Source organism: Muntiacus reevesi, chromosome 1, assembly GCF_963930625.1.
Source record: "Muntiacus reevesi chromosome 1, mMunRee1.1, whole genome shotgun sequence".
Classification (NCBI taxonomy): domain Eukaryota; kingdom Metazoa; phylum Chordata; class Mammalia; order Artiodactyla; family Cervidae; genus Muntiacus; species Muntiacus reevesi.
The window spans coordinates 71,430,077-71,452,932 of NC_089249.1; the positions used below are offsets into that span (position 1 = coordinate 71,430,077).

Genomic DNA, 22,856 nt, shown 5'->3' on the forward strand with positions numbered 1-22,856 from the left:
ACAGGAGGAAAGAAATGGTCTCCACAAGACCTTGAGCCATCTTTGAGAGTCCCCAGGTAGGACAGTGGATGGGAAGACCCCTTCCAGGATAGGCAGTAACGCAGCTGGCAGTATTTTATATCCTATCTTTTACTGGAGTTTTACTACAACAGGCCTGGAAAGTAAACAGCAGTGTAAAATGTTGGGTTCCACAAGATATCAGAATTGGGAGGATTTAAAGATCATCTTAGTCTACTCTTCATTTTTTCATATGTGTGTAAACGAGGCTTAGCACAGTAATGTGACTCGAACACCACTTCAGGCCTGTAAGAGTCGGAGGCTGGGCTCCTCCCTCCTTGGTGCGCCCTGCAGAGCCCTGCGTTGCTCTGCTCCTAGGCAGTGCTCGGGTATCAACCTCAGACCCCAGGATTCTGGTCTCTAAGGGTGCCAGTCACCTGCTTGTGCCCCAGGCGCTACCACCCCACCCAAGGTCTCTGACATCACCACCTCTTGACCAATGAGCAGAGGCCCAGCAATGGGTGAGGATGTGAATGTCAGCTACCTCCCCCACCCCAGCCCTGTGGTTGCAAAGATGCTCTAACAGGAAGCGGGTTTAAGGAGCTGCACGGCTTCCTGCCACCCCAGGGCTGAGTGAGTCTCGCCCCAGGGCGAGAAGGGCGAGTGCCAGTCCCAGCCACGAGACACAGCTTCTTGCCGGGGTCCTAGCAGCTTCCTCTTCCACAGCTACTTCCGTGTGGCCGGGGCCCCAGAGGCAGGAGCTGCTGCCCGTTGCCCAGGCCACCCTCCACCCCCAGTTCTGAGCCCTGCCCCCCTGGGGCCAGGCCTAGCCCAGAGGCTGGCTTGGGATCCCATGGGGGACCAGTAGGGCAAAGGTCTTGGGGGACCGAGGTGGCTGGGCCAGGGCCCTGGGGCTCCGGCCATGAAGTCTCGGCAGAAAGGAAAGAAGAAGGGCAGCTCCAAGGAGCGGGTGTTTGGGTGTGACTTGCAGGAGCACCTGCACCACTCAGGCCAGGAGGGTAAGGAGGCCAGCCCGGAGCTGCTGCTGGGTGGAGGGGAGGCACCGGGCTTCTCCAGCCTGGTCGACTTTGAGGGTACAGAAGCAGTTTTTCCGGGAGCCCATGGAGAAGGGGCAGAGGCACGGGGTCACCCCCAGAAGGCTGATGCGCAGACAGGGCAGGAAATGTGGCTCGGTGAAGGCGGCCAAGGAGCTCTTCCGTGGGACCACCTGGGGATGAGAATGAGGACGCTTGAGAGGAGAGGATGGAAAGGCTGGGAACCCAGGAGAGGGAGAAGGAGTAGAGGTGAGATCACAGCTGAGGACAGGGTCAGGAAATGCGTGGCTGAGGAGCATGGACAGTCCTTGGGGCAGAATGAAAGAAGACAGAAGAAGGGCCCCTGGAGAGGGTGAGGGCGGCACATGGGAAGGATGGGGGTTTCCTGGTTTGAGGAGAAGAGGTTACGGGGCTCTGGTCTCTTTGCAGCCTTGCTGGGCCACAGGTGAAGATGTGGGGTAGGGGTGGTCCCCTCCCCCAGTCTCTGTGATCCTCTGGTTCTCCATGCGCAAAGGAGAAGCGGGTTCAAAGTGGAGGGTAAGGCGAGAAGCTGCTGAAATGGGGAACACCAGAAGAATAAGAGGGATGGCCTGAGCCTGGTTTGAAGGTGGGGGTGGAGGGTACAAAGGAAGGTGGGTGTGAGGATGCCCTCAGGCACCCTCCCTGGATTACCTTGGAGGGGCTTGGGAACCAGCAGGGCCAGGACAACACTGGTCCCCGACTATGCTTGGTGTGGAGTAGACGCTCAGAAACATTTCTTGATTTACTTGGAATTGAATGCATACATCCTGACTTGCCCAGCCCGGCTTGTTTTTTGGTACTTTGAGCTCCTCCCAAAGAAGGACACGATTTCTATCGCCAACCCCCCCCCAACCCCACCCCAATCTGTCATTTCCTCTTTGTCCTCTGCTCTGCTCTGGGCTGTGGTGCCTGCAGTGGAGGCAGGGTGACGGTGGGTCCCAGCTCATTTCCTGCTCTTAGCCCCGCCCCTGTGTCTCCAGACACCTCCTTCCCCTTTTCTCCTCCCCCAGAGGCCCCCATCCCCACAGGCCTTGCTTAAGGGAAAACCCGGGCCCCAAGGAAGGGTGTACAACAGCTGAAGTGGTTTCTCTGTACCTTTCTCTTCTCACGGGGCAGAGCCTAGCAGCCAGCGCAGGGCTGACAAGAGGAATCACAATCTTGAGAAAGATGGCTCTTGGCCGAAGGCCACATGCTTTAGCTGGGGCTGATGTTCTTCTAGTTCTCTGCAAACCCTCGGTTCAGCCTCCTCATCCTGGCACTGTCCTTCCCTGTGAACCCCCTGCCAACCTCATGTTGAAACGCTGACCTCACAGCCAAACCAGATCCCACTCCTGTAACCTTCCTGACCTCAGATGGTGTGGGGCCTGTTCTCCGGAAGGGACAGACAGGTTGCTGGGTCCAGATCCTAACGAATCCCAGAGAGAGACAGACAGAAGCACCTCCTGCCCTTCACCAAAGCCACATCTGAATCCAAGGGTGGAGGAGAATCTTAGGCAGCAGGGCAGCAGCGGCAGCCTTCTCCCCTTCCCCCAGCTCCTCCTAGGAGACAGGTGGAAAGTTGAGGGATAGAGAGAAGCCATAACCAGCTTCTCTCTTTAAGCTAAGACCCAGCAAAAGTGAAAGTCCAGGCCAGTGGAAAGCTGTGTTTCTGGTTAATTTATCCTGATTACCTTGGGCTCCCAAACCTTTGCTGCTCTGCTCCATTTCAGCAACCTCTCCCAGCTCTTTGGCTCAGGTGGACCTCTTCCTTCCTAAGCCCTGAACTTTAACTCTTTGAGACCTTGCTCAGGTTTCTGACTCTCCAGGTTTCTAAGCTTCAGGCCCTCTCCTCTGACCCACGCTTTACTCTAACTCTTGGATTCTACCACCCCAACTCTCTGTCTTATCTCTGACCCCATTTCTCTTATCTCTGTCTCCTTGGCTCCTCCATCACTCTGATCCTGTTATCTCATCCTCCATCTACTTGACCCATTTCCTCTATGGCTTTGACTCCTTAGGCTCTCGGATGTCTTCTTTCAAGGCCTCCTCTGGAGGTTCAAAAATCAACAGAGAAGGATGGGGAAGACCTGACTTGGTTGCAGTTCATGTGAAAAGAGCTTGGGACTTAGGTGACAGCAAACTATTTATGAGTTAACAAGTGATGGCTACAAGAGCTGGGGTAGCATTAGGGTAGAGCAACAGCTTGAATGAGGTGGGTCTGCCCCGTCTCTGCATTCAATGCTGGGAACCTGAGGTTGGGAGACCCTGGCAAATGGGCCCAGATCCTGAAGCGATGGATGTCGAACTGTAGGGCCAGGACTAAGATGAGGCAAGAGAGGTGACTAGGGCACAAAATTTAAGGAAGCGCTCACTCTCAGGGCCAGGCAAGTGTCCTAGGTGCCTCTTTCTTAAGGAGGCGTTCACTCTCAAGATCATTAATGTGCACAGCTGGCTCTGGCATGACCCTAAGAGTGAGTGCTTCCTTAAATTTTGCAGCCTTCAAAAAAAAATTGTTTAGCCTTGGTGCTTTCCTTCTCCTACCCAAGTCCTGGTTCTGGGGTGCACGAGGGTAAAGGGTGTGGACACCAGGTCATACAAGGAGGGTTTAAAATAGTGTGTGATGGATTTATTATTTTCTTCAGTCTGTATTTCTAACTTAGTTAATTCCACAATAAGCTTGGGATGGATGACTTCCAAAACACCAAATAAAAAGAATAAATGACTGAAGGAATTAAGTTGTAGGGAAAACAAGAAGGGTGAGCTCAGTGCTCAGAAATGCATTTCAAGTAGTTCCGTATGGTTCCAAGGTATAGGCTTCCTGACAGTTAAAATAAAGAGGTAAAGATAATCAGGTATAAAATTCATAAAGCCTACATGAAAAATATAGGCGGCAAGAAAAAAGAAAAATATAGGTGGCTTAGGAGAAGTGCATCTTTTTCTGACGCTAACACAAGACAGGGTTTTCTCTGCTGAGTCTCACTTAATTGGACCCAGTGTTTTGTCTTAAGCAATATTCTCTATTAAATCTCCAATTCATTGACTAATTCATTGAGTAATTTAATAAACATCTGTTGAGCACCTGCTCTGTTTCAACACTGTGCTAGATGCTGGGGAGGACGTTACTATTTGTCAGAAGGTATAGACACAAAATATACTAATCATAACAAAGTACAATAAGTACTATAGTACAGATATAAACAAAGGAGTGTGGGAACTATGAAACAGATATCAGCAAAGAGTTCAGAACTGGAAGTGATGTCTGCGGTGTGTTTTGAGCAATGCATAAGGATTCACCGGCAGAGACAGAGAGGAAGGCATTCCAAGCAAAGGAAAACATGAGTGATTGTACCAGGGCTTGTCCAAGGAACAGCAAAGGGCTGGACCATAGGATTTAATGGGGTGGGGGGCGGCGCGGAGAGGGGGCTGGCTGGAACTGATAAGGCTGGATGGCAGTTGGATCTGGTTTGTGAAGGGTCTTATGCAGTATACCTGTTGAGGAGTTTTTATTTTATTCTGTGTTTGTAAGCTAAGCATTGAAGATTGGGGTGGAGCAGAGTGTGTATGTAGCAAAGGATTTCAAGCATGGAAGTGCTTTAGAGACATAACTTTGTGGCCTTGTGGAGATGAGATTCAACACATGGTTTTTGAGGCTTTCCCATGATTGAGACACCATGATAGATAAGATGAGGGAAAGCCAGATCAGTCACACTTAGATCTTGTCCTTAAGGTACCTACAGTCCAGTAACTGGGGAAAGCTCCAAGGCAGGGGGAGATAACACAGTTTTTTGCATTCTTGGATCTGAATTCTGGCTCTATCAGGTTGATCCTGGGCACTCATCACTGCTTTGATCCTCTGTTTTCATGTCTAATGCACAGCGCTTGGCACATAGGTGCTTGTCCCCTGAATGGACCAGTCTGAAGGTCTGTTACAATTCTATGTACCTTCCTATGACAGATCTAATATCCATGCACTCACTAACCAGAGGAGGTGCTTCACAGTAATGTCCACCAGCTCTGTTCCATCCTGGTTGGAAGAATTAATGTTCCTTTAACTTCTGTAGAGTGTTAGTAAATGCACTTTCAAGATCAGTTTTTTACCTCTTCCAACTGCATTGCTGTCCCTCTAAAATTTTTGTAGTAGCAACTAGTAATTCCAGAGAGAGAAATTTCAGGTCAACAGAGGCAGAACTTTCTAATGGGAATGGGCAGTCTGGGGAGGCAGTGATCTCACCCTCACTGGGGGAATTTATGCCAAGACTCTAGACTCAGTGGGCAGAGAGATTATAACAGGTTGGCTGGCTGGAGCTGGTATCCTGCAAGAATCTTTCTGACAAGTGTTTATTCCATGAGTTTTCCCTTCTATCTCCCCATCCCCCTTCCCTGATGTGTCCATTTCTCAGACGTTCTGGGATCTCTGATCTCCCAGACCTTCTGATTTTTCTCTGCCCCTTCTGTGTCCCCAGTGCCCCAGGTGCTAAGGAGCTGTGCAGAGTTTGTGGAGGAGTATGGAGTGGTGGATGGGATCTACCGCCTCTCAGGGGTCTCTTCCAACATCCAGAAGCTCCGGTGAGTCAGGCAGTGAGGGGAGGGCTCTGTGGCCATTGAGGCCAGGAAGACAGAGGGGTGAGGGGAATTGGGGAGAAGGAAACACAGATGACAGGTACTGTCCAAGGGAGGAGCTCTAGTCTCCTCAGGAAAGGTTAACACCATGCCCCACACTTCCCACAGGCTAGACTGCACAGACACATGTGTGTGCACATGCACATGTACACATATACACACTCCTCCACTCCCACATGTACCCACCCAGCTTTAAAGACAGATTTAGATATAATTCACAGGCCACAAAATTCACCATTTGCAAATGTATAATTCAGTGGTTTTTAGTATATTTACAAGGTTGTGCAACCTCCACCGCTGTCTAATTCCAGAGCATCAACTCCAAAGAAACCCTGTACCCACAGTCACTCCACATTTCCCTTCTCCCCAGCCCCGAGTCTACTTTCTGTGTACAGAGTTGCCTATTCTGGACATTTCACATAAATGGGATCATATAATGGTAATTTTCTATGGCTGGCTTTTTTTCACTTAGCATGTTTTCAGGGTTCATACATGTTGTCACATGCACCAGTACTTTACTATTCCTTTTTATGGCTGAAAAATATTCCATTGTGGGGTGTTATCACATTTTGTTTACCCATTTATCAATTGATGGCTATTTGGGTTGTTCCTACCTTTTGGCTGTTATGATTAATGCTGCTATAAACATTTTGTGTACGAGTATTTGTGTGGACATATGGTTTCAATTCTTTTGAGTATATACCTAAAAGTGGGATTGCTGGGTCGAGTGGTAACTCTATGTTGAACTTTTAAAGAAACTGCCAAACTATTTTCCACAGCAGTTGCATCGTTTTACATTCCTACAAGCAATGTATGAGGGTTCTCCACATCTCTGTCAACATTTGTTACTGTGTATCTTTTTGATTATAGCCACCATAATGCTGTGAAGTCATATTTCATCTATATTTGCATTTTCCTAAGAGCTAATGAAGTCAAATACTTTGTGTGCTTATTAGTCATTTGTATATCTTCTTTGGAGAAATGTCTATTCATAAGCTTTGTTTATTAAAAAAATAGGTTATTTGTCTGTTTTGAGTTGTAGGAGTTCATGATGAATTCTGAATACGAGATACTGACTAAATCTATGACTTGCAAATATGTTCTCCCGTTCTGTGGGTATTCTTCATTTTCTTGATAGTGTCCTTTCTCACATAATAGTTTGTAACTTTGATGTTAAATTTATCTATTTTTTCCCTTGGTTGCTTGTGCTTTTGGTGTCATATCCAAGAAACTGTTGCCTAGGTCCAAGGTCATGAAAATTTACACTTACGTTTCATTCTAAGACTTAGTCACATCCATCTTTGCATGTAGCCAGAAACACACATTTTAGGCTCACTCCTCCACTTCTACTGACTCCTACATATCCCTATACTGCCGCTTACACCTTCTCTACATCCTGACATGTATCCCTGTTCACGTATAGGTCCACTCATCCACCTCACGTCAACTCTGCATGTTGACAAGAACAATGCTTTAAGCTTGCTGCCTCACGTATATACACGCCCCAACCTCTTCCTTCCACGTTTCATACATACTGACCCTCAACCTTGCCTAGAGCCCATCTCTACAGCTCCCCCTCTCCCCACACTGCCCCAGACCCCCACCACTCCTGACTACTCTGCACCTCCCCAGGCAGGAATTTGAGGCTGAACGGAAGCCAGACCTGCGGCGAGATGTTTACCTCCAGGACATTCACTGTGTCTCCTCCTTGTGCAAGGCCTACTTCAGAGAGCTGCCAGACCCCCTGCTCACGTACCGGCTCTATGACAAGTTCGCTGTGAGTTCAGTGGAAGGGGAGTGGGAGAGAAGGCAGAGGGCGGCCGCTCTGATGTGACATCCCAGATGTGCCTAATGCCAGACAGAGTCCTAGGGACCCTGCGCGACAGAGACCACAAGGAAGTGACAAGACCCTTCCCTACAAATCTCCTAGTGCTGCCATCTCTGCCCTGCCCTGTCCCTCCTTTCCCCAAGGTCTGCAAACCACACGCAGCTCAGGGTGAGACTGCGGGAGAGCAGAAACTGGAAAGCCCTTGGAAATCACCTAGACCAGAGCTTCCCCACACTTAAGAGAAGGACAACACTTTCAGGAAGCCAAACGGTTTTCAAGTGTGCCCTTCTGTGAACTGTGATTTGTGTGCTGAACATCTCTTGAATAAAAAAATACATGACAGAACATCCCTGGTGGGCCAGTGGCTAGGACTCCCGCTCCCAATGCAGGGAGCCAGGGTTCAGTCCCTGGTCAAGGAACTAGATCCCACGTGCCACTACGAAGACCCGGCACCGCCAAACACATAAATAACGTTTTAAAGAGAAAGAAAATACATGGTAGAAGCGCTATCTGGAACTGAGTAACATTTTTACTTATACTTTTAAAAATATTTATTTATTTATTGGTTACACCTTCTAGCTTATGGGATTTTAGTTCCCCGACCAGTTATTGAAACAGAGCACTCGACTGCAACAGCTTCCTAACCACTGAGATGTGAGACCGCCAGGGAACTGCCTTGAGCAACACTTTTAAATTAAGTTGCATTTTATTGAGCATGACATCATTTAGAGATCCTAAACAGCCAGGGCATGCCATTCAGCCCAAATAGACCAGGCTGGGTGGCCACAGGCCTTCCCGGACACCCTGAAATAAACCATGGCCCCTGGCATGCCCACAGGATGAAACCACGAATGTTTTCCAGTGTCAGAGCACTGCTGATGAGGACGCTCAGGCAGAGCAGCAGGGGGCTGCTCAGGGTCACAAAGCCCTAAGTGGCAGAGCCAAGAGTCAGCGGCAGGTCTCTGTGGGACCCAAGTTCTGTCTGCTACTTCAGTGTGCTTCGAAGGTCCAGGGCTGGGGATGGCGCGGGGTGTAGCACAGACTGTTTCTGAGAGTTTGGGTCAGAGCTCTGGGGAGGACGCTGGGGCAACCCCAGGTCATTGACTCCTGCTCCTTGCTCCCAACCAGGAGGCTGTGGCCGTACAACTGGAACCTGAGCGCTTGGTCAAGATCCTAGATGTGCTCCAAGAACTTCCGGTCCCCAACTACAGGTGTGTGGGGCTCCTCCCGACCAAAGTCTGGACTCCCCCCACTGAGCCCAGGTTCTCTCTTTACCTGGGGCCTTGACTTGTCACTTCTTTTCCTGCTCCCAACCTGCGTGAGCTCTGCCCCCTGACGCCCCCTTTCTGCAGGACTCTGGAGTTCCTCATGAGGCACTTGGTGCACATGGCCTCATTCAGCGCCCAGACCAACATGCACGCGCGCAACCTGGCCATCGTGTGGGCCCCCAACCTGCTGAGGTGGGTGCGTGGTTGGGGGTCCTGGCGGAGCCTGGCCCCTGGGGAGCCTCGTGAGGATGGAGTGTGGCTGTGTGGTACTGGAGAGGGGTCTCACCCAGTGAGAACAGGAAGGCTCAGGATTACACGGTGTGGCGTGGAGCCCACCTAGGGGAGCCCTTTCTCTGAGCATGAGTCAAGTCCCCAAGGCCACACTGAGTCTTAGTTCCCTGTCCAGGGATCAAATCTGTGCCCTCCACAGTGGAAGGTAGAATCCTAACCACAGGAGCACCAGGGAATTTCTGGGCCCTTATGTTTTCTTACACTGTTGTCATTTAGCTCAGGGACTGGACAGGAGATGGGGGCGGTGCAGGGTGTGGGAGCTGGGGGGCTGTGGGGGGTTGGGTGGGGTGGGCCTTGTCAAATGTTTGTTGAGCAAGTATCTTGGAGAAGTGGCCTGCATGTCACTCCCCGTGGTGCACGGTAAACTATAAGAAGTCCTGAGATTTGTTATACACAGGCACCCTGGTGGGCAGAGGACGTAGAGACTAATATCCTGAGCAGGGTGTCCAAGAAGGCTTCCTGGAGGAAGTGGTCATTTGAGACTTGAATCATGCATGTTGATTAAAAGGGGGAATGGGTTTAATGGTATGCAGAGGAAAGGGTATAAGGTATTTTTAGGGAGAATTTGAATGGGGAAATGCAGTGGGGCTGCGGGGCATAACTCCACACCTCCGCAGGTCTAAGGATATAGAAGCCTCAGGCTTCAATGGGACAGCAGCCTTCATGGAGGTGCGTGTGCAGTCCATCGTCGTCGAGTTCATCCTCACGCATGTGGACCAGCTTTTTGGGGGTGCTGCTCTCTCTGGTCAGTGTCTTTTCCACCCCCCACATCACCACTCTCTGCCTAGGGAGTCACGTCAGAGTTAGAGAAGGCCTCCAAGATCATCCAGTTCAGTCTCCCCGCTTTGCTGATGACAAGACTGAGTCTCATAAGTTCTTATGGTCATGTGGAGAAGGCCCTACAGAAGAATGGTGCAGTTAGGACTTGAGTGGGCCTCTTCTGCTCTCAGTCTAGGGCATAGCTTGACCTCTTAATCAATGCCCAGCCCGGTTCTTGAGGCTAGTGACTGATCATCCCATCCCCAGCCCACTGGGCCTATGTCCTGGGATCTCCTGGCCCTTTTTGTCCCTGAGGACTTCCTCTTGAGCACATAGGATCGATCTCCAGGTATATCCCCTACCTTGGTAGTTAGTGAGTGGAGGATGCAGTGAGGAGGTGGGTACCTGAAGCCGTCTTTCTGTTCCACGCTGGCCAATTCCTCTTTCCTTTCCTAGGTAGTGAAGTGGAAAGTGGATGGCGATCACTCCCAGGGGTCCGGATGTCAGGCAGCCCTGAGGATGTTATGCCACGGTCCCTGCCCTACAATCTGCCTAGCATCCTGCAGGCTGGTGATGGACCCCCCCAGATGCGGCCCTACCACACCATCATAGAGATTGCAGAGCACAAGTAAGGCCTTCTTCCTGGGCCCTTCTCCCCTGCACTGGCCGTCAGGCACCAACTGCAGTGATTTCTCCATTCCCTCTAGGAGGAAGGGGTCTCTGAAGGTCAGGAAGTGGAAATCTATCTTCAATCTGGGTCGCTCTGGCCATGAGACCAAACGTAAACTTCCACGGGGGGCTGAGGACAGGGGTAAGTCTGCGGAGATATAGGGGGAGTTCTGTTGAGGGTGCACTAGGTCCTGGCTCTATGCACATACCTGTCTTGCAGAGGACAAATCTGATAAGGGGACTCTGCGGCCAGCCAAGAGCATGGACTCGCTGAGTGCTGTGGCTGGGGTTAGTGATGGTGAGTATGGGTGTGCACTCGTGTGTGTGTGTGTGTGTGTGGGGAAGGATAGTGATGGCCAGTGACTCCATCTTCAGGGAGGGAAGGGCGTTCCTAAGTACGTGTTGGTGGGGTGACCTCTGCTCAGCTGTTTGTGAAGGGTTGGCAGTGGTGGCTGAGGGAAGCTGGGCCTGGTGCCTTCCAGGTTATAGACGAACAGAGGGCCCTCCCCGGAGGCTTTCTGAGGTGTGTCCAGGCCCCTTGTGGCTGAGGTTAGGGCCTACCTTTCTCTCCTTCACAGAACCAGAGGGGTTAGTCGGATCCAGCAGCCCTCGGCCAGGCCCACTGCTGACGGAAAGCGTGGAGAACGATTCCGTGGAAGCGGCAGAGGGTGAGCAGGAGCCGGACCCGGAGGCGCTGGGTGGCACGAGCTCCGAGCCCGGCACACCACGACCTGGGCGGTCAGCAGGCCGTGTTGGGGGCAGCAGCCACGCGGAGCGCCGTGCTGGTGTCCACATCTCAGGGCCCTACGATGTCAACCTCCCAGCACACATCAGCAATATGCTCAAAATGTCTCCAAACAACATCGCTAACATCTCCTTGGGGTTTGCCCGTGGTCTTGAACATCCTGCCCTACAGCCCCGGCCAAGCCCTGCCACTGGCCCCGGTCCTGGCCCCGGCCTTGGCCCTGGCCCCCCAGGTAAGGACCCAAGGATTGCCCGGGACTGGGAGAAGGGACTAGAGCTGTAGGCTGAGGCGCTGAAGCTGGGAATCTGCCCTGGACTGTGGGTGGTTACCTTTCCAAATTCAAGACTGAGGGAATCCAGTAATATTATTAGGTTGTTCATACATGTAGCTTCATGTAGAAGGGTTCTCTGGCAGCCTTAGGTCACTGATACACCTAAGAATGGGGATTTGTGTCAGATATACATGGTAGGGATTACTAAGTACAAAGTAGGAAGATATAATAGTTGGCTACCCAGGTAGCTCGGTGGTAAAGAATCTGCCTGCCAATGCAGGAGAGGCAAGGGACCTGGGTTCGATCCCTGGGATGGGAAGATCCTCTGGAGGAGGAAAGGGCAGCCCACTCCAGTATTCTTGTTGGGAAAATTCCATGGGCAGAGGCGCCTGACAGCTACAGTCTATTGGATTGCACAGAGTTGGACATGACTGAGCACAGACACATTAACAGGTGACACGGGTTCAATCCCTGCTCCAGAAAGATGCCACATGCCTCAGGGAAACTAAGCCCGTGCACCACAAAAATAACAACAACAACATTAATAAGAATAGCAAACATTAGTTGAGAGCTTGTGATGTGCTGTGTTAGGGACTTTGAAGGCATTAGCTCATTTCCTTTTGTCAGAGTCTTGACTCGGGAATGGTTATTGTCCTCACATTACAGCAATGGAACCTGAGGCTTATGTTAAGCAATTTGGAGGGGGTGGCACAGCTGGAATCTGATCTGTGCTCTGACTCCAGTTCCTAAGCGTCAATAATGAGAAGGACTGAGGCAGCGCTGGGTGGTGGGTGAGGATAACAACTGCAGAGGAAAGGAGACTGCGATTCTAATTTGGCTGTGCCCCGTGTTTGTGACCTTGGAAAAACTACTCTGAGTCTCAACTTCCTCCCATATATAAAGGGGATACATACCCGACATCATAAAGGTACTTTGTGGAGAAAATAAAACAATGCATTATAAAACATATAGCACAGGGCTTGGCACCTGGCAGGAGTTGTAAAAGGTGGCTATAAGCCAACAGTTAGGGATACTGGTCTTCGAGGATCAGCCACATGAAGCATCTCTGCTGGGAATGTTGGGCCCATACTGTAAGCAGTGCTAGGAAGACTGACCTTGGAAAGGGCCAGAGCTGGTCTTGACCTTAGTATCCCTGGGACTCTCTCTCTCCCAACAGATGAGAAGTTGGAGGCAAGTCCCGCCCCAGGTCCCTCGGCTGACTCGGGCCCAGTGGACGTGGCCCCTGCCCTGGAGGACTGCTTGTCCCAGGAGGTGCAGGATTCCTTCTCCTTCCTAGAGGACTCAAGCAGCTCAGAACCTGAGTGGGTGGGGGTGGAGGAAGGGGAGGTGGCCAAGGCAGGACCAGCAGGAGCAGCCTTCTCCCCTGGGGAGGAAGACCCTGGGCTGGGCTACCTGGAGGAGCTCCTGGGAGTTGGGCCTCAGGTAAGGAGGCGCTGTGCTGGGTTTGGGGGTGTTAAGGAGCCCAGAGGTGGACAGGGCCACGTAGTCCTAAGCCATGATGCTGTATTTACAGGTGGAGGAGTTCTCTGTGGAGCCACCCCTGGATGACCTGTCCCTGGATGAGGCACAGTTTGTCCTGGCTCCCAGCTGCTGTTCCCTGGACTCTCCTGGCCCCAGGCCTGAAACAGAGGAGGAAAGCGGGGAGGAAGTCTTCCTGAGTGCCTATGATGACCTAAGTCCCCTTCTGGAGCCCAAACTCCCAACCTGGGAGGGGCCAGGCAGTGAAGAGGAAAAGGCAGCAGGGTCTGGAAGACAGGAGGCCTCAGGACAGGCTGAGGGAGAGCAAGCCTTGAGTGAAGATGGAGAGAACAAGGAGGGTGGGCCTGGAAGCAGACGGGACGCCAGGGAGGAGGCTGAGGGGAGCCCAGAGAGTGACGTGGAGGGCAGAGTGGCCAGTGAGGAAGGAGCAGAGGCTGAGGGAAGCCAGCAGCTGATCGACAGTTTGAAAGAAGGATGTGGGGAGGAGACACAGGCCAAGGCAGAGGAGTCCAAAGGTCAGCAGGAGGATGAGAGAACGGAGGAAGCTAAGTGTGTGGAAGCAACTGGAGGAGAGCTGGTTAAAGACCAGGGGAAGGAAAGAAAGACTGAAAGAGAGGGAGGTGCTGAGGAAGCAGATGAAGCCCAGCTAGCAGCTGGAAGGGACTCAGAGCATGAGGCCCAGGAAAACCAAATTGCTGAAGAGAGCTGGGAAGTTGTACACAAAGAGGCTGACGGAGGCAGAGAAAATGAGGTCAAAGGACAAAGGGGAGATGAGGGTCAAGAGGCAAGAGAAGACCAAGGAGATGGCAAAGATAGCAGGATCCCAGCAGCAGCAGCAACTGAAGGAGGAGCAGGGGAGATCAGCAAGGAACGGGAGTGTGGACATGGAGAAGCTGAGGGAGACCAAAGAGCTGGAGGAGAACGTGTAGAAGAGGGTTCCCTCCTCGAAGGGTCACAGGTAGAGTCCCTGGAGGTTGACAGTGCCAAAGGAGGCAGCTCCCAGTCCTCTGAGACAGAGCAGGCAGCCCCACAGCCACCTCGGCCGGAGGAGATGGACCCTGAGGGGCAGCCCAATCCCCCTGGCTCGGCTGGCGGCGTGGGCATGCGCCTGGCTTCCACCCTCGTTCAGGTCCAGCAGGTCCGCTCTGTGCCCGTGGTACCGCCCAAGCCACAGTTTGCCAAAGTGCCCAGTGCGATGTGCGGCAAGATCCACGTGGCACCAGCACACCCATGCCCAAAGCCTGGCCGGCTCGATGGGGACAGAGCCTGGGGCTCCCGAGCCTCCCGCTCCTCTTGGAGGAACGGGGGCAGTCTTTCCTTTGATGCTGCCGTGGCCCTGGCTCGGGACCGCCAGAGGACTGAAGCTCAGGCAGTTCGGCGGACCCAGACCTGTACTGGTGCTGGGGACTACAGCCTCATCCCCAAAACCTCCCCCCATAGCATGATCCCTGCCTACGCTCCCCGGCCCCTTAGCTGCCTGGAGATCCCAGCTGAGGGCACAGACGGGTCTGGACCCCGGAGTCGGTTTAGCCTGCCTCCCAGAGAACCCCAACCTCCTGATCCCCTTATGTCCCCCCAGCGCCGATCGTATGCATTCGAAACACAGGCTAACTCTGGGAAAGGTGAAGGACTATAATTAGGACCGGAGCACAGGGAATAAGGGACAGCAGTTGTCTCCCGGGTCTAGGACGATTTCATCTGCAGCCTGAGCAGCTGTAGTGCCCAGCTCTACAGGTTTTGGCCCTGCAGCTCCTCGTTTTGACTTGGGAAGCACTGTCTTGGTCTGTTTACCTGAGCTTGTCTCAGACACAAACACTTATCCCTTAGGAGATTCCTGAGAAAGTCACCAAGATCCTGTCCCCAGGGAGAGAGGTCACTGGCCAAAGAGAACAAAGAGTAGGTGGAAAACGTAACTGTTTCTCAAAGTGAAGAATGAAGAGGGAACTCCAGCCAAGGTCCTGTCTTCCTCTGAGGCAATGAACTCTTCACGGAAGTCCAGAGTAGAGGCGGGGTCAGGGCCAGGTTGGAGCCTATTACACACAAACACTTTTAGAGGTTACCTATCCTTGTTCTACTCTTGGTTCCTTGGATACTTCCTGCTCCTATTAACTCCAGATTAGGAGAAAAATGTCCAGGAAACTCTTTGAATACACAGTATTTGTTGGCGGGACTAGTTCCCTTCCCAGCTCCCCAGCCTTCTGCCTCCCTGGATCTCTAGGAACCGAGGTCTTGTGTAGATCTCTCTGGCCTCTTCTTTCTCCTTTGGAATAACTTCCTATTTTAGGGAAGAGGGATGGTGTCACTGAGGCTCTGGGATTGTTTCTCTGGACAAGTTGGGGCCACAGGTCCCAAGGGGCAATATCTCAGAATAAATGCTGTATTTTTACACATAAATAGTGTGGTTTCTTTTTACTCTTACTGAAATCTTGAATGATAGATACTATATCTTCCAAGGTGGTGCTAGTAGTAAAGAACCCACCTGCCAATGCAGGATATGTAAGAGATGGGGGGTTCCATCCCTGGGTTGGAAGATCCCCTGGATGAGGAAATAGCAAACCACTCCAGTATTTCTGCCTGGCGAATCCAACAGACTAAGGAGCCTGGCAGGCTACAGTTCACAGGGTCACAAAGTCAGACATGACTGGAGTGACTTAGCACACATAGTTATATTTTCACGTTTGGTCAAACGTTGCGTTCTTCTGTTTTTGTCTGGGTGTTCTTCCTCAATTGTCGTGGTGGAGACCTATAGCTAGAAACTAGAGCTGGGTTCACAGTGGTCAGGAAATGAGGAAGGGAAACTTATATTTACATAATGCTCTTTATATGCCAGTAGAGCTAGGTATCCTACGTGCACAGAATCTATGCTCTTAATTTTTGGTCCACCGAATAATTCTTTAAGGTTGGTACTGGTATCTCCATTTAAAAAAAAAATGTTTTATTTGGCTGCACTGGGTCTGAATTGCAGCACGTGGGATTTTCCATCTTAGTTGCAGCATGTGGGCTTTTGTTGTTGTTGCTGCCTGCGAACACATCCTTGTGGCATGTGGGATCTAGTTCCCTGACCAAGGATGGAACCTGGCACCCCCTGCATCGGGAGCACAAAGTCTTAGTCACTTGGCCACCAGGGAAGTCTCTAGTATCTCATTTTACAGGCCAGGAAACAAAAGTTAATTAGGTCAAAGTGTTTGCCAAAGGTCTCAGAACTAACAAGTGGCAGAGGTAGGTCTGAGACCCAAATTTGTCTGGTTCAGGGTCTGAACTCTTCCCTTACACCACACTACTTCAAATCCATTAAGGGTAGGTCCTGACTGAAAAGAAAAGGAATTAAGATACCTTTCACAGAAACTGAGACTCACAAAAACTAGATGCCTTCGGGGTCTTCGAGTGACTACAAAGGCTAATGTTGCTGTTCAGTTGCTAAGTCCTGTCAACTCTTTGCGACCCCACGGACTGTAGCCCGCCAGGCTCCACTGTCCATGGAATTTCCCAAGCAAGAACACTGGAGTGGGTTGCCATTTCCTTCTCCAGAGGATCTTCTTAACCGTGGGAGGGAACTTAGTCTCCTCCACCAGCAGAAGGATTCAAACCACTGAGCCGCCAGGGAAGCCCGGCTAACACTAATACACATAAGCACATCCAGATTTCTGTATGCCCAGATATGTCCTAATCTCCAACAGAAAACTTCAAACGGGTGGCCTGATCCAAGATGCCCTCCCAAATAGTTCTTTTTAAAGACGGCGCCTCTGCCTCCATCTGACGTCCCTCATTTGATATAAGCTCACTTCTCCTGGAACTTAAAAGGCCCTGGCCGGCAGAAAAATGATAGCACCAAGTTAATCGTCCTTCTTCCGTTCTTGCCTAAAGCCACTTGGACTTCAATGTCCTTCTCCCAAGACCCCAAAAGGTTGTTTCGTCCCAGCACCAGCACCACCCCACGCAAGCCCGCATCCACACCCTCAGCAACATGGAGGGAACGGAAGTCGGGCGGCTCGGAGGCAGAGAAGGCTGGGTGGGTCGAGAGACACTTCCGCCCCTCACCAACATGGCGGCGGGCCGGGAGTGCGCATGATCAGCTGTCCCTGGAGATACCCGAGTCCGGAGGGGAGAACACGGTCGGGGGAGATCGGCGGCTGCGGCGGCGTTGGCCGGTGAGTGCAGGACACAGCGGGAGTCTGCAGACTGGGTGAGCCGGCGAAGCACAGCAGCGTTGATTTTCTCCCCGTTTTCTAGGTTCAGGAACTCCTGGGGCGGAAGTCTTTGTTTTGAGGGAGGGGGCAGTGCCTGGCTCTTTATCTCCTACCCCCTTTGTGGGCCGAACTCACTCCCCGCCCCCGGGCGCGCACGTCCCCGCCCTCCTGCGCTGCCAGCCGCGGGCCGCTGGGCTGGAGATCGCAGGGCTAGCTGAGCCCCCGGCGTCCTTCCCTACCTCCGAGGAGCAGCGCGGGCTGGGGGTGAGCCCGGCCGGGCTAGCCGGGTCACCGCGCGGGCCCCTGGGCTCGCGCCTGGCCGTAGCTCAGCTGCTGTGCGCCTGCTGGTTGGTGGGCCCGCAGGGAGACGCCGCATTCTCAGGCGAGGTCTAGGTGCCTGACTTCTTTGCGGACTTGATTTTTCCCTTTGTGTCCAGACTTAGCTAAGCTCTTGCAGGGCCCTCCTTCCCGGACCGTGCACGCCACAACATCCTAGCCCACTTTCCGTGTCGCATACCCCTAAAGCTCAGGAAATGCTTCCGGATGTCCAACTAAGATTTGAATATGTAGCCTGACCCCGTTGCCGATTGTCCTCAGAGGCTGCTCCTGTGTGACAGCTGTGGGCCTTAGAGACGCCTCCTGTACCCTGCCCTCGGTTTGATTGCTTCCTTTTGCTGTCAGTGCTGCAAGCTTCAGAGGGGCATTTCCTCCGCAGGTTTGAGGATAGAACGGTAGGTGGTCTTGAAACACCAGTCCTACTTCCCCCTTAGGGACTGGGATCTTCTTGCAGCGCTACTTCCTCTGGACGGTTTCACTTTCAGTTCCTTTTTTGGGGGTTAACACTTTGGATACAAGCTTTCCATGACTCATCCGCTGAAGATAAAGGTTTGGGGACCTTATGGGTAGAGAATTTACAAAAACCTCACCCCTTTCCTGTCGAGATTATTTTATTGCTTTGCACTGTATAGCTGTTTCCTTCTGGAGGCGCCTTCCTTTGTTTTTCCTGCCCACCTCCCGCCGCAGTCCAGCCGTCTCCCCCCACCCCATGCCCGTCTACCCCGCCCTGCCCCGCCCCGGTAAGGGTCTTAAGGCAGGCACCTTGTGGATGGATTTCTCCCCCATTGTCTCCTCTTTCCGAACCCTGGAGTTTTCTCCCTTCTCGCTGGGTTCAGTTGATTTGGAGTTGTCATGGCAACATTTTAGCAACTGTGTTGTTCTACAGGAAGGCTTGGTGAATAAAATAGTAGGGGCTTGAAGGTCTTTTTAATGAATGACATATATCCGGACTTCCCCAAACAACAGCCGGATCAGTAGAATGGGGCCCAAGGGCCAAGTCTGGCCTTTATGGTTCTGGAGGTTTTCTTTTCCTAGATCTGAGGACAGGTATTTGTTGGTGTTCAGTATGTGTGCCTGAGGAACTGGAATAAGCATCAGGGTCTATGGTCCTGTATTTTTTGATAGCTGTGGTCTAAACATGGCCCCTCCTTATCCCGATATCATGGCAGATCATAATAGCTTTAATAATCATCCATCCAGAAATATGTTTCAGTCTTTCAGTATAATTATCCCCTCTCCATCAGGAGATGGAGTGAGAATTGGAGAGGTGAGGAACATTATTTGTAGAATTGCTTTTTCAGTAACTGTAGGCAGCCTTCAGCGTTAGAATGGAGAAAGTTGGTTGTCCCTTGCAGAAGATTGGTTATATTCCTGGATGTGTCTTCATGGAGCCTAGGTTTTAGAAATAGGAGAGCTTTCAGTTTCCTAGACTCACTAGACTCCCTGATTTCTACCAGGACTTAGCACTCAGGCCTGTGAGGCAGGAGATACGAAGATTTCCGAAGAAGGACCGGTTCCTCGGATGTGCCCCCTCACAGAGAGATGAAGGGGTGAGTGAAGAAGAGGTAGGGCCTGGAATGGGAGATGGGAGCCCTGGGAGAATGCAAAATGGCTAGGAGCACTGGCTCTGGAGTCAGGCAGACCTCAATTTAGGTCCCAGCTATATCACCTAGCTATGTAATCTGTTTATAAAATGCAAGTAGTTCTACCTACTCATAATTGCTGTTCTTAGTACTAAATAAGATATTGCCTGTTAAATGCTTGACTCAGTGCTAGATATATACCAGCTCTGGTTATTCTAAACTCCCCTAGCATCTGTTGGGAATGCCAATGAGTTTGGGAGCCATATGTTACTGGGCCAGTGACTTTCCCCTTATTCTTCCTCTTGTCCCTTCACAAACAGGCAGCAGAAAACAGCAGAAACTGAAGAGGGGACAGTGCAGATTCAGGAAGGTGAGTGGGAGAAACAGAACTGAGCTGAGAACGGCAGCCCATTGTGGTCTCACCCCACACCCCATGGGCCTATCACCTGTGTACCCTTCTCTTTTTAAATGACACGCAAGTGCAACAGAGGGAGAAAAGCCGGAACTCACAGACTTTTTCCTTTTAATTCAGGCGCAGTGGCAACTGGGGAGGACCCCACCAGCGTGGCTATAGCTAGCATCCAGTCAGCAGCCACTTTCCCTGACCCCAACGTCAAGTACGTCTTCCGAACTGAAAATGGGGGCCAGGTAAGGGAGGGGACCAGGTGGCTGCAGGTGTTACCTGGGGTTGGCATTGAGGGAGGTGATTGAACCTGTCATGGGGAGACCTGGTTTGGAGGATGAGGTGAAGATGTGGACTAATTGGAGGGTGGGAGTTGGGGGGTTGGAATATGAGGTTTACAGTAGAGATTGGTATGGGGTGGGGGCTATGCCGAAACCACTATATGGGAAAAGGAGGGGAAATGGTTAAATACACATCTCTGAAGGATTCTTTTGGGGGGGCCCTATCCAAGAGAAGCTTTATGAGGAGCTCTGGAGTCCCTAGCACTTACTCTCTTGTTTTCTCTTCCCTTCCTCCCTTTCCTGAATCTAGGTGATGTACAGGGTGATCCAGGTGTCTGAAGGGCAGCTGGATGGCCAGACTGAGGGGACTGGTGCCATCAGTGGCTACCCTGCCACTCAATCCATGACCCAGGTACACGGGGATGGGCTGCAGAGGGGACTTGAGCTCTGAATAGTAAGATGAAGAAGGGAACTAGTAGGATGGGCATGGCTAGGGATAGTGAGACATCTGGGGCTGCCCTGACCCAAAGCACTAGACTCTTCTTCTCTGGATGTTTCTCCCTGTCTCCTCACAAGAGATAGAGCTGCAGAGTAGTTCATGGGAAGTATCTGACTGTCACTTGTCTCTGTTCTCTTGCTCCCCTTGCCAGGCCGTGATCCAGGGTGCGTTCACGAGTGATGATGCAGTTGACACAGAGGGGACAGCTGCTGAGACGCACTATACTTACTTCCCCAGCACTGCAGTGGGAGATGGGGCAGGGGGTACCACATCGGGGAGTACAGCAGCTGTTGTTACTACCCAGGGCTCAGAGGCACTACTGGGGCAGGCGACCCCTCCTGGCACTGGTGAGATATTATGTGAGGATGCTGGCTGGAGGGGCTAGGATAGGCTGCGGGACGTGGCTGGTGGGCAGTGGGCCTTTACTCATGATCCCTTGATGATCACTAATTCCTGGGCAGGCAGTGAGTCTGGGGCTGCCCTTCCAGCAGGAGGCAGTATGTCTTTTTTTAGAGGAGGATCCCAGGGCCTTGGCCTTAGAGTTTGGTGAAGGTCCCAGTTCTATGTACTGACAGAACCTCCCCTGCATTCTCACAGGTCAGTTCTTTGTGATGATGTCACCACAAGAAGTGCTGCAAGGAGGAAGCCAGCGCTCTATTGCCCCCAGGACCCACCCTTATTCCCCGTGAGTAACCCTTGTTCCTTCTCAGTTACCAAGAATAGTCTTGATTCTTTCCAAAGATTTGGTGTGTTTCCTCACCCCAAACTCCAATCTCAGTTTTTGACCTTGCCTCACTCTGGCCCCCTGGGCTCTATTGTCAGGAAGTCAGAAGCTCCCCGGACAACTCGGGATGAGAAACGCAGGGCTCAGCATAATGAAGGTAGGCATGATCTGCATGTGAAGCTTGGAGCTGTCTGGTGGAATTGGGGACCTCTATGATGTTAAAGGGAGAGGTTAGGTAATTTTACCCTGGGGCCTTTGGTGAGTTCTCCCCGAGTCACCGTGTCCTCTGCTTGCCCCACAGTGGAGCGCCGCCGCCGCGACAAGATTAACAACTGGATTGTACAGCTGTCCAAGATCATCCCAGACTGCTCCATGGAGAGCACCAAGTCTGGCCAGGTCATGGAAAGACCCTGGTAGTGGCCAGGATGCCTGAATTCTGTCTCCTGGCATTGCTTCCAGAAATGGTAGAGAGTGGGCACACATGGCAGTAGTTTTTTCCTATCTGTCTCTGAGGTTCCTGAATCCCTGGGAGATGTTATTCCACCATCCTTTAAGGGAAAACAAGGTCCAGAGTGTGAACATGCTTTTGGAAAGCAAGCCAGGTATTTTTATATCCTAGTCCTTATTTTGTTGGCTTTTTCTTAACAGAGTAAAGGTGGAATTCTATCCAAAGCCTGTGATTATATCCAGGAACTTCGGCAGAGTAACCACCGGTTGTCTGAAGAACTGCAGGGGCTTGACCAACTACAGCTGGACAATGATGTGCTTCGACAGCAGGTCAGACCCCCCACCACCACCCCCCTGCTCAGTACAGCTGTCCTCGACCTCCCTCCCTAGCCACCAACCCAGCTTGGGACTCCCTATTTTGTCTTCCATAGAGGGAGCTTTATCTATACCTCATCACTGGTGGGCGTCTGAATAAGTTCAGAGACTTGGGTGTGCTAACTTTTCTACCTGTTTCCCTTACTGCTCTTTCCCATGTCCAGGTAGAAGAGCTTAAGAACAAGAATCTGCTGCTTCGAGCTCAGCTGCGGCACCACGGAGTGGAGGTTGTCATCAAGAGTGACAGCAACTAACTCTGGGGGCGCAGGGGCTCCAAGCTCTACAGCCCCTTTCCGAGAACTTCAGATAGCCCGGGAGCCACAGGCTAATCACCCCACGCCCCTTTCCTTCACTGCCCACATTTGGCATGGGACTGGGGGGAGTTCAGAAGGCGTCTGTTTGAATTAAGGCCCTGTGATCTAGCAGCCTGCAGTGGTGTGAAACACACACCGTGGGTGTGCACCGACAGTCTCGCCCAACCAACCCTCCCACGCAGCCCCCGGGCCCCTGTGCTCCTCCTGCACAATGCATGTGCTGTCTCCATGCTGGACGCTGGACACTAAACTGGGGGGCTTGCCCCCTGCTTGCTTAAGGTGCCAGCAGAGGGTCTACTGACAAGCAGTGTCCTGGCTTGCCCCAGGACTGGCGCTTCCACTGGTTCTTCCTTTCCTTGGAGCTCAGATGTGCTCCTCAGGACTCTGGGGAACAGGCTTTAGCAGGAAGTGGGGATCGAAGGCTTAGCAGTGGCTGCTGCCCCAGGAAGAGGAGATTGGCCAGCAAGCAGCTGCAGCTGAGGCCTATGCAGGTCTCTGGCACCACGGAGAACAAGAGGCAGGGCCCACTGGGGGCCTTACCCCATTGTGGGGACGGTTTTTTTTTTTCCTTTTTTTTTTTTTAAAGATAAAATGTTCAGAGCCATAACTGTCTCTGGGTCTTCCTCCCTTTGTGGGCTCCAGGCTGGGAGGGAGGGAACACACTGCTTTGACCAGTAAGGGTTGGGTCAGGGTTGGGTGAAGTA

The 22,856-nt window shown here is 51.9% G+C and overlaps 2 protein-coding genes across 12 annotated transcripts; both read left to right on the forward strand.

Moving 5' to 3' along the window:
• The first annotated feature begins 640 nt into the window (after nt 1-640).
• Nucleotides 641-15,391, forward strand: ARHGAP30 (Rho GTPase activating protein 30). 4 transcript variants are annotated; one of them, XM_065947285.1, is made up of 12 exons: nt 641-1,016; nt 5,516-5,618; nt 7,305-7,449; nt 8,629-8,711; nt 8,853-8,960; nt 9,677-9,804; nt 10,275-10,446; nt 10,526-10,629; nt 10,708-10,785; nt 11,066-11,464; nt 12,681-12,946; nt 13,038-15,391. In XM_065947285.1, the coding sequence occupies exons 1-12, from the start codon at nt 920-922 to the stop codon at nt 14,637-14,639; spliced, it is 3,285 nt and encodes a 1,094-aa protein (XP_065803357.1). In that variant the 5' UTR covers nt 641-919; the 3' UTR covers nt 14,640-15,391. The 4 variants fall into 4 exon arrangements, with proteins under 4 accessions (XP_065803357.1, XP_065803375.1, XP_065803365.1 ...); XM_065947303.1 differs by having other exon boundaries at nt 12,681-12,775; XM_065947293.1 differs by having other exon boundaries at nt 10,529-10,629.
• A 1,625-nt stretch (nt 15,392-17,016) lies between these two features.
• USF1 (upstream transcription factor 1) lies at nt 17,017-22,816 on the forward strand. 8 transcript variants are annotated; one of them, XM_065947356.1, is made up of 12 exons: nt 17,075-17,186; nt 17,788-17,921; nt 18,984-19,076; nt 19,430-19,479; nt 19,642-19,757; nt 20,104-20,205; nt 20,444-20,639; nt 20,890-20,977; nt 21,115-21,173; nt 21,318-21,412; nt 21,665-21,793; nt 22,003-22,811. In XM_065947356.1, exons 3-12 carry the CDS (start codon nt 19,069-19,071, stop codon nt 22,090-22,092), a joined length of 933 nt encoding a protein of 310 aa, XP_065803428.1. In that variant the 5' UTR covers nt 17,075-17,186; nt 17,788-17,921; nt 18,984-19,068; the 3' UTR covers nt 22,093-22,811. The 8 variants fall into 8 exon arrangements, with proteins under 8 accessions (XP_065803464.1, XP_065803454.1, XP_065803444.1 ...); XM_065947392.1 differs by lacking the exon at nt 17,788-17,921 and having other exon boundaries at nt 17,017-17,151; nt 20,444-20,456; nt 22,003-22,816; XM_065947382.1 differs by lacking the exon at nt 17,788-17,921 and having other exon boundaries at nt 17,017-17,151; nt 18,984-19,091; nt 19,642-19,726; nt 22,003-22,814.
• Nucleotides 22,817-22,856: the final 40 nt, after the last annotated feature.

Coding starts and splice junctions, on each gene's coding strand:
- ARHGAP30 (XM_065947285.1), top strand. CDS start 920: ATGAAGTCTCGGCAGAAAGGAAAGAAGAAGGGCAGCTCCAAGGAGCGG. Junction 9,805..10,274: donor TGGGGGTGCTGCTCTCTCTG/GTCAGTGTCTTT, acceptor TTCCTTTCCTAG/GTAGTGAAGTGGAAAGTGGA. Junction 10,447..10,525: donor ATAGAGATTGCAGAGCACAA/GTAAGGCCTTCT, acceptor CATTCCCTCTAG/GAGGAAGGGGTCTCTGAAGG.
- USF1 (XM_065947325.1), top strand. Junction 19,758..20,103: donor GAACTGAAAATGGGGGCCAG/GTAAGGGAGGGG, acceptor TCCTGAATCTAG/GTGATGTACAGGGTGATCCA. Junction 21,413..21,664: donor AGAGCACCAAGTCTGGCCAG/GTCATGGAAAGA, acceptor TTTTCTTAACAG/AGTAAAGGTGGAATTCTATC.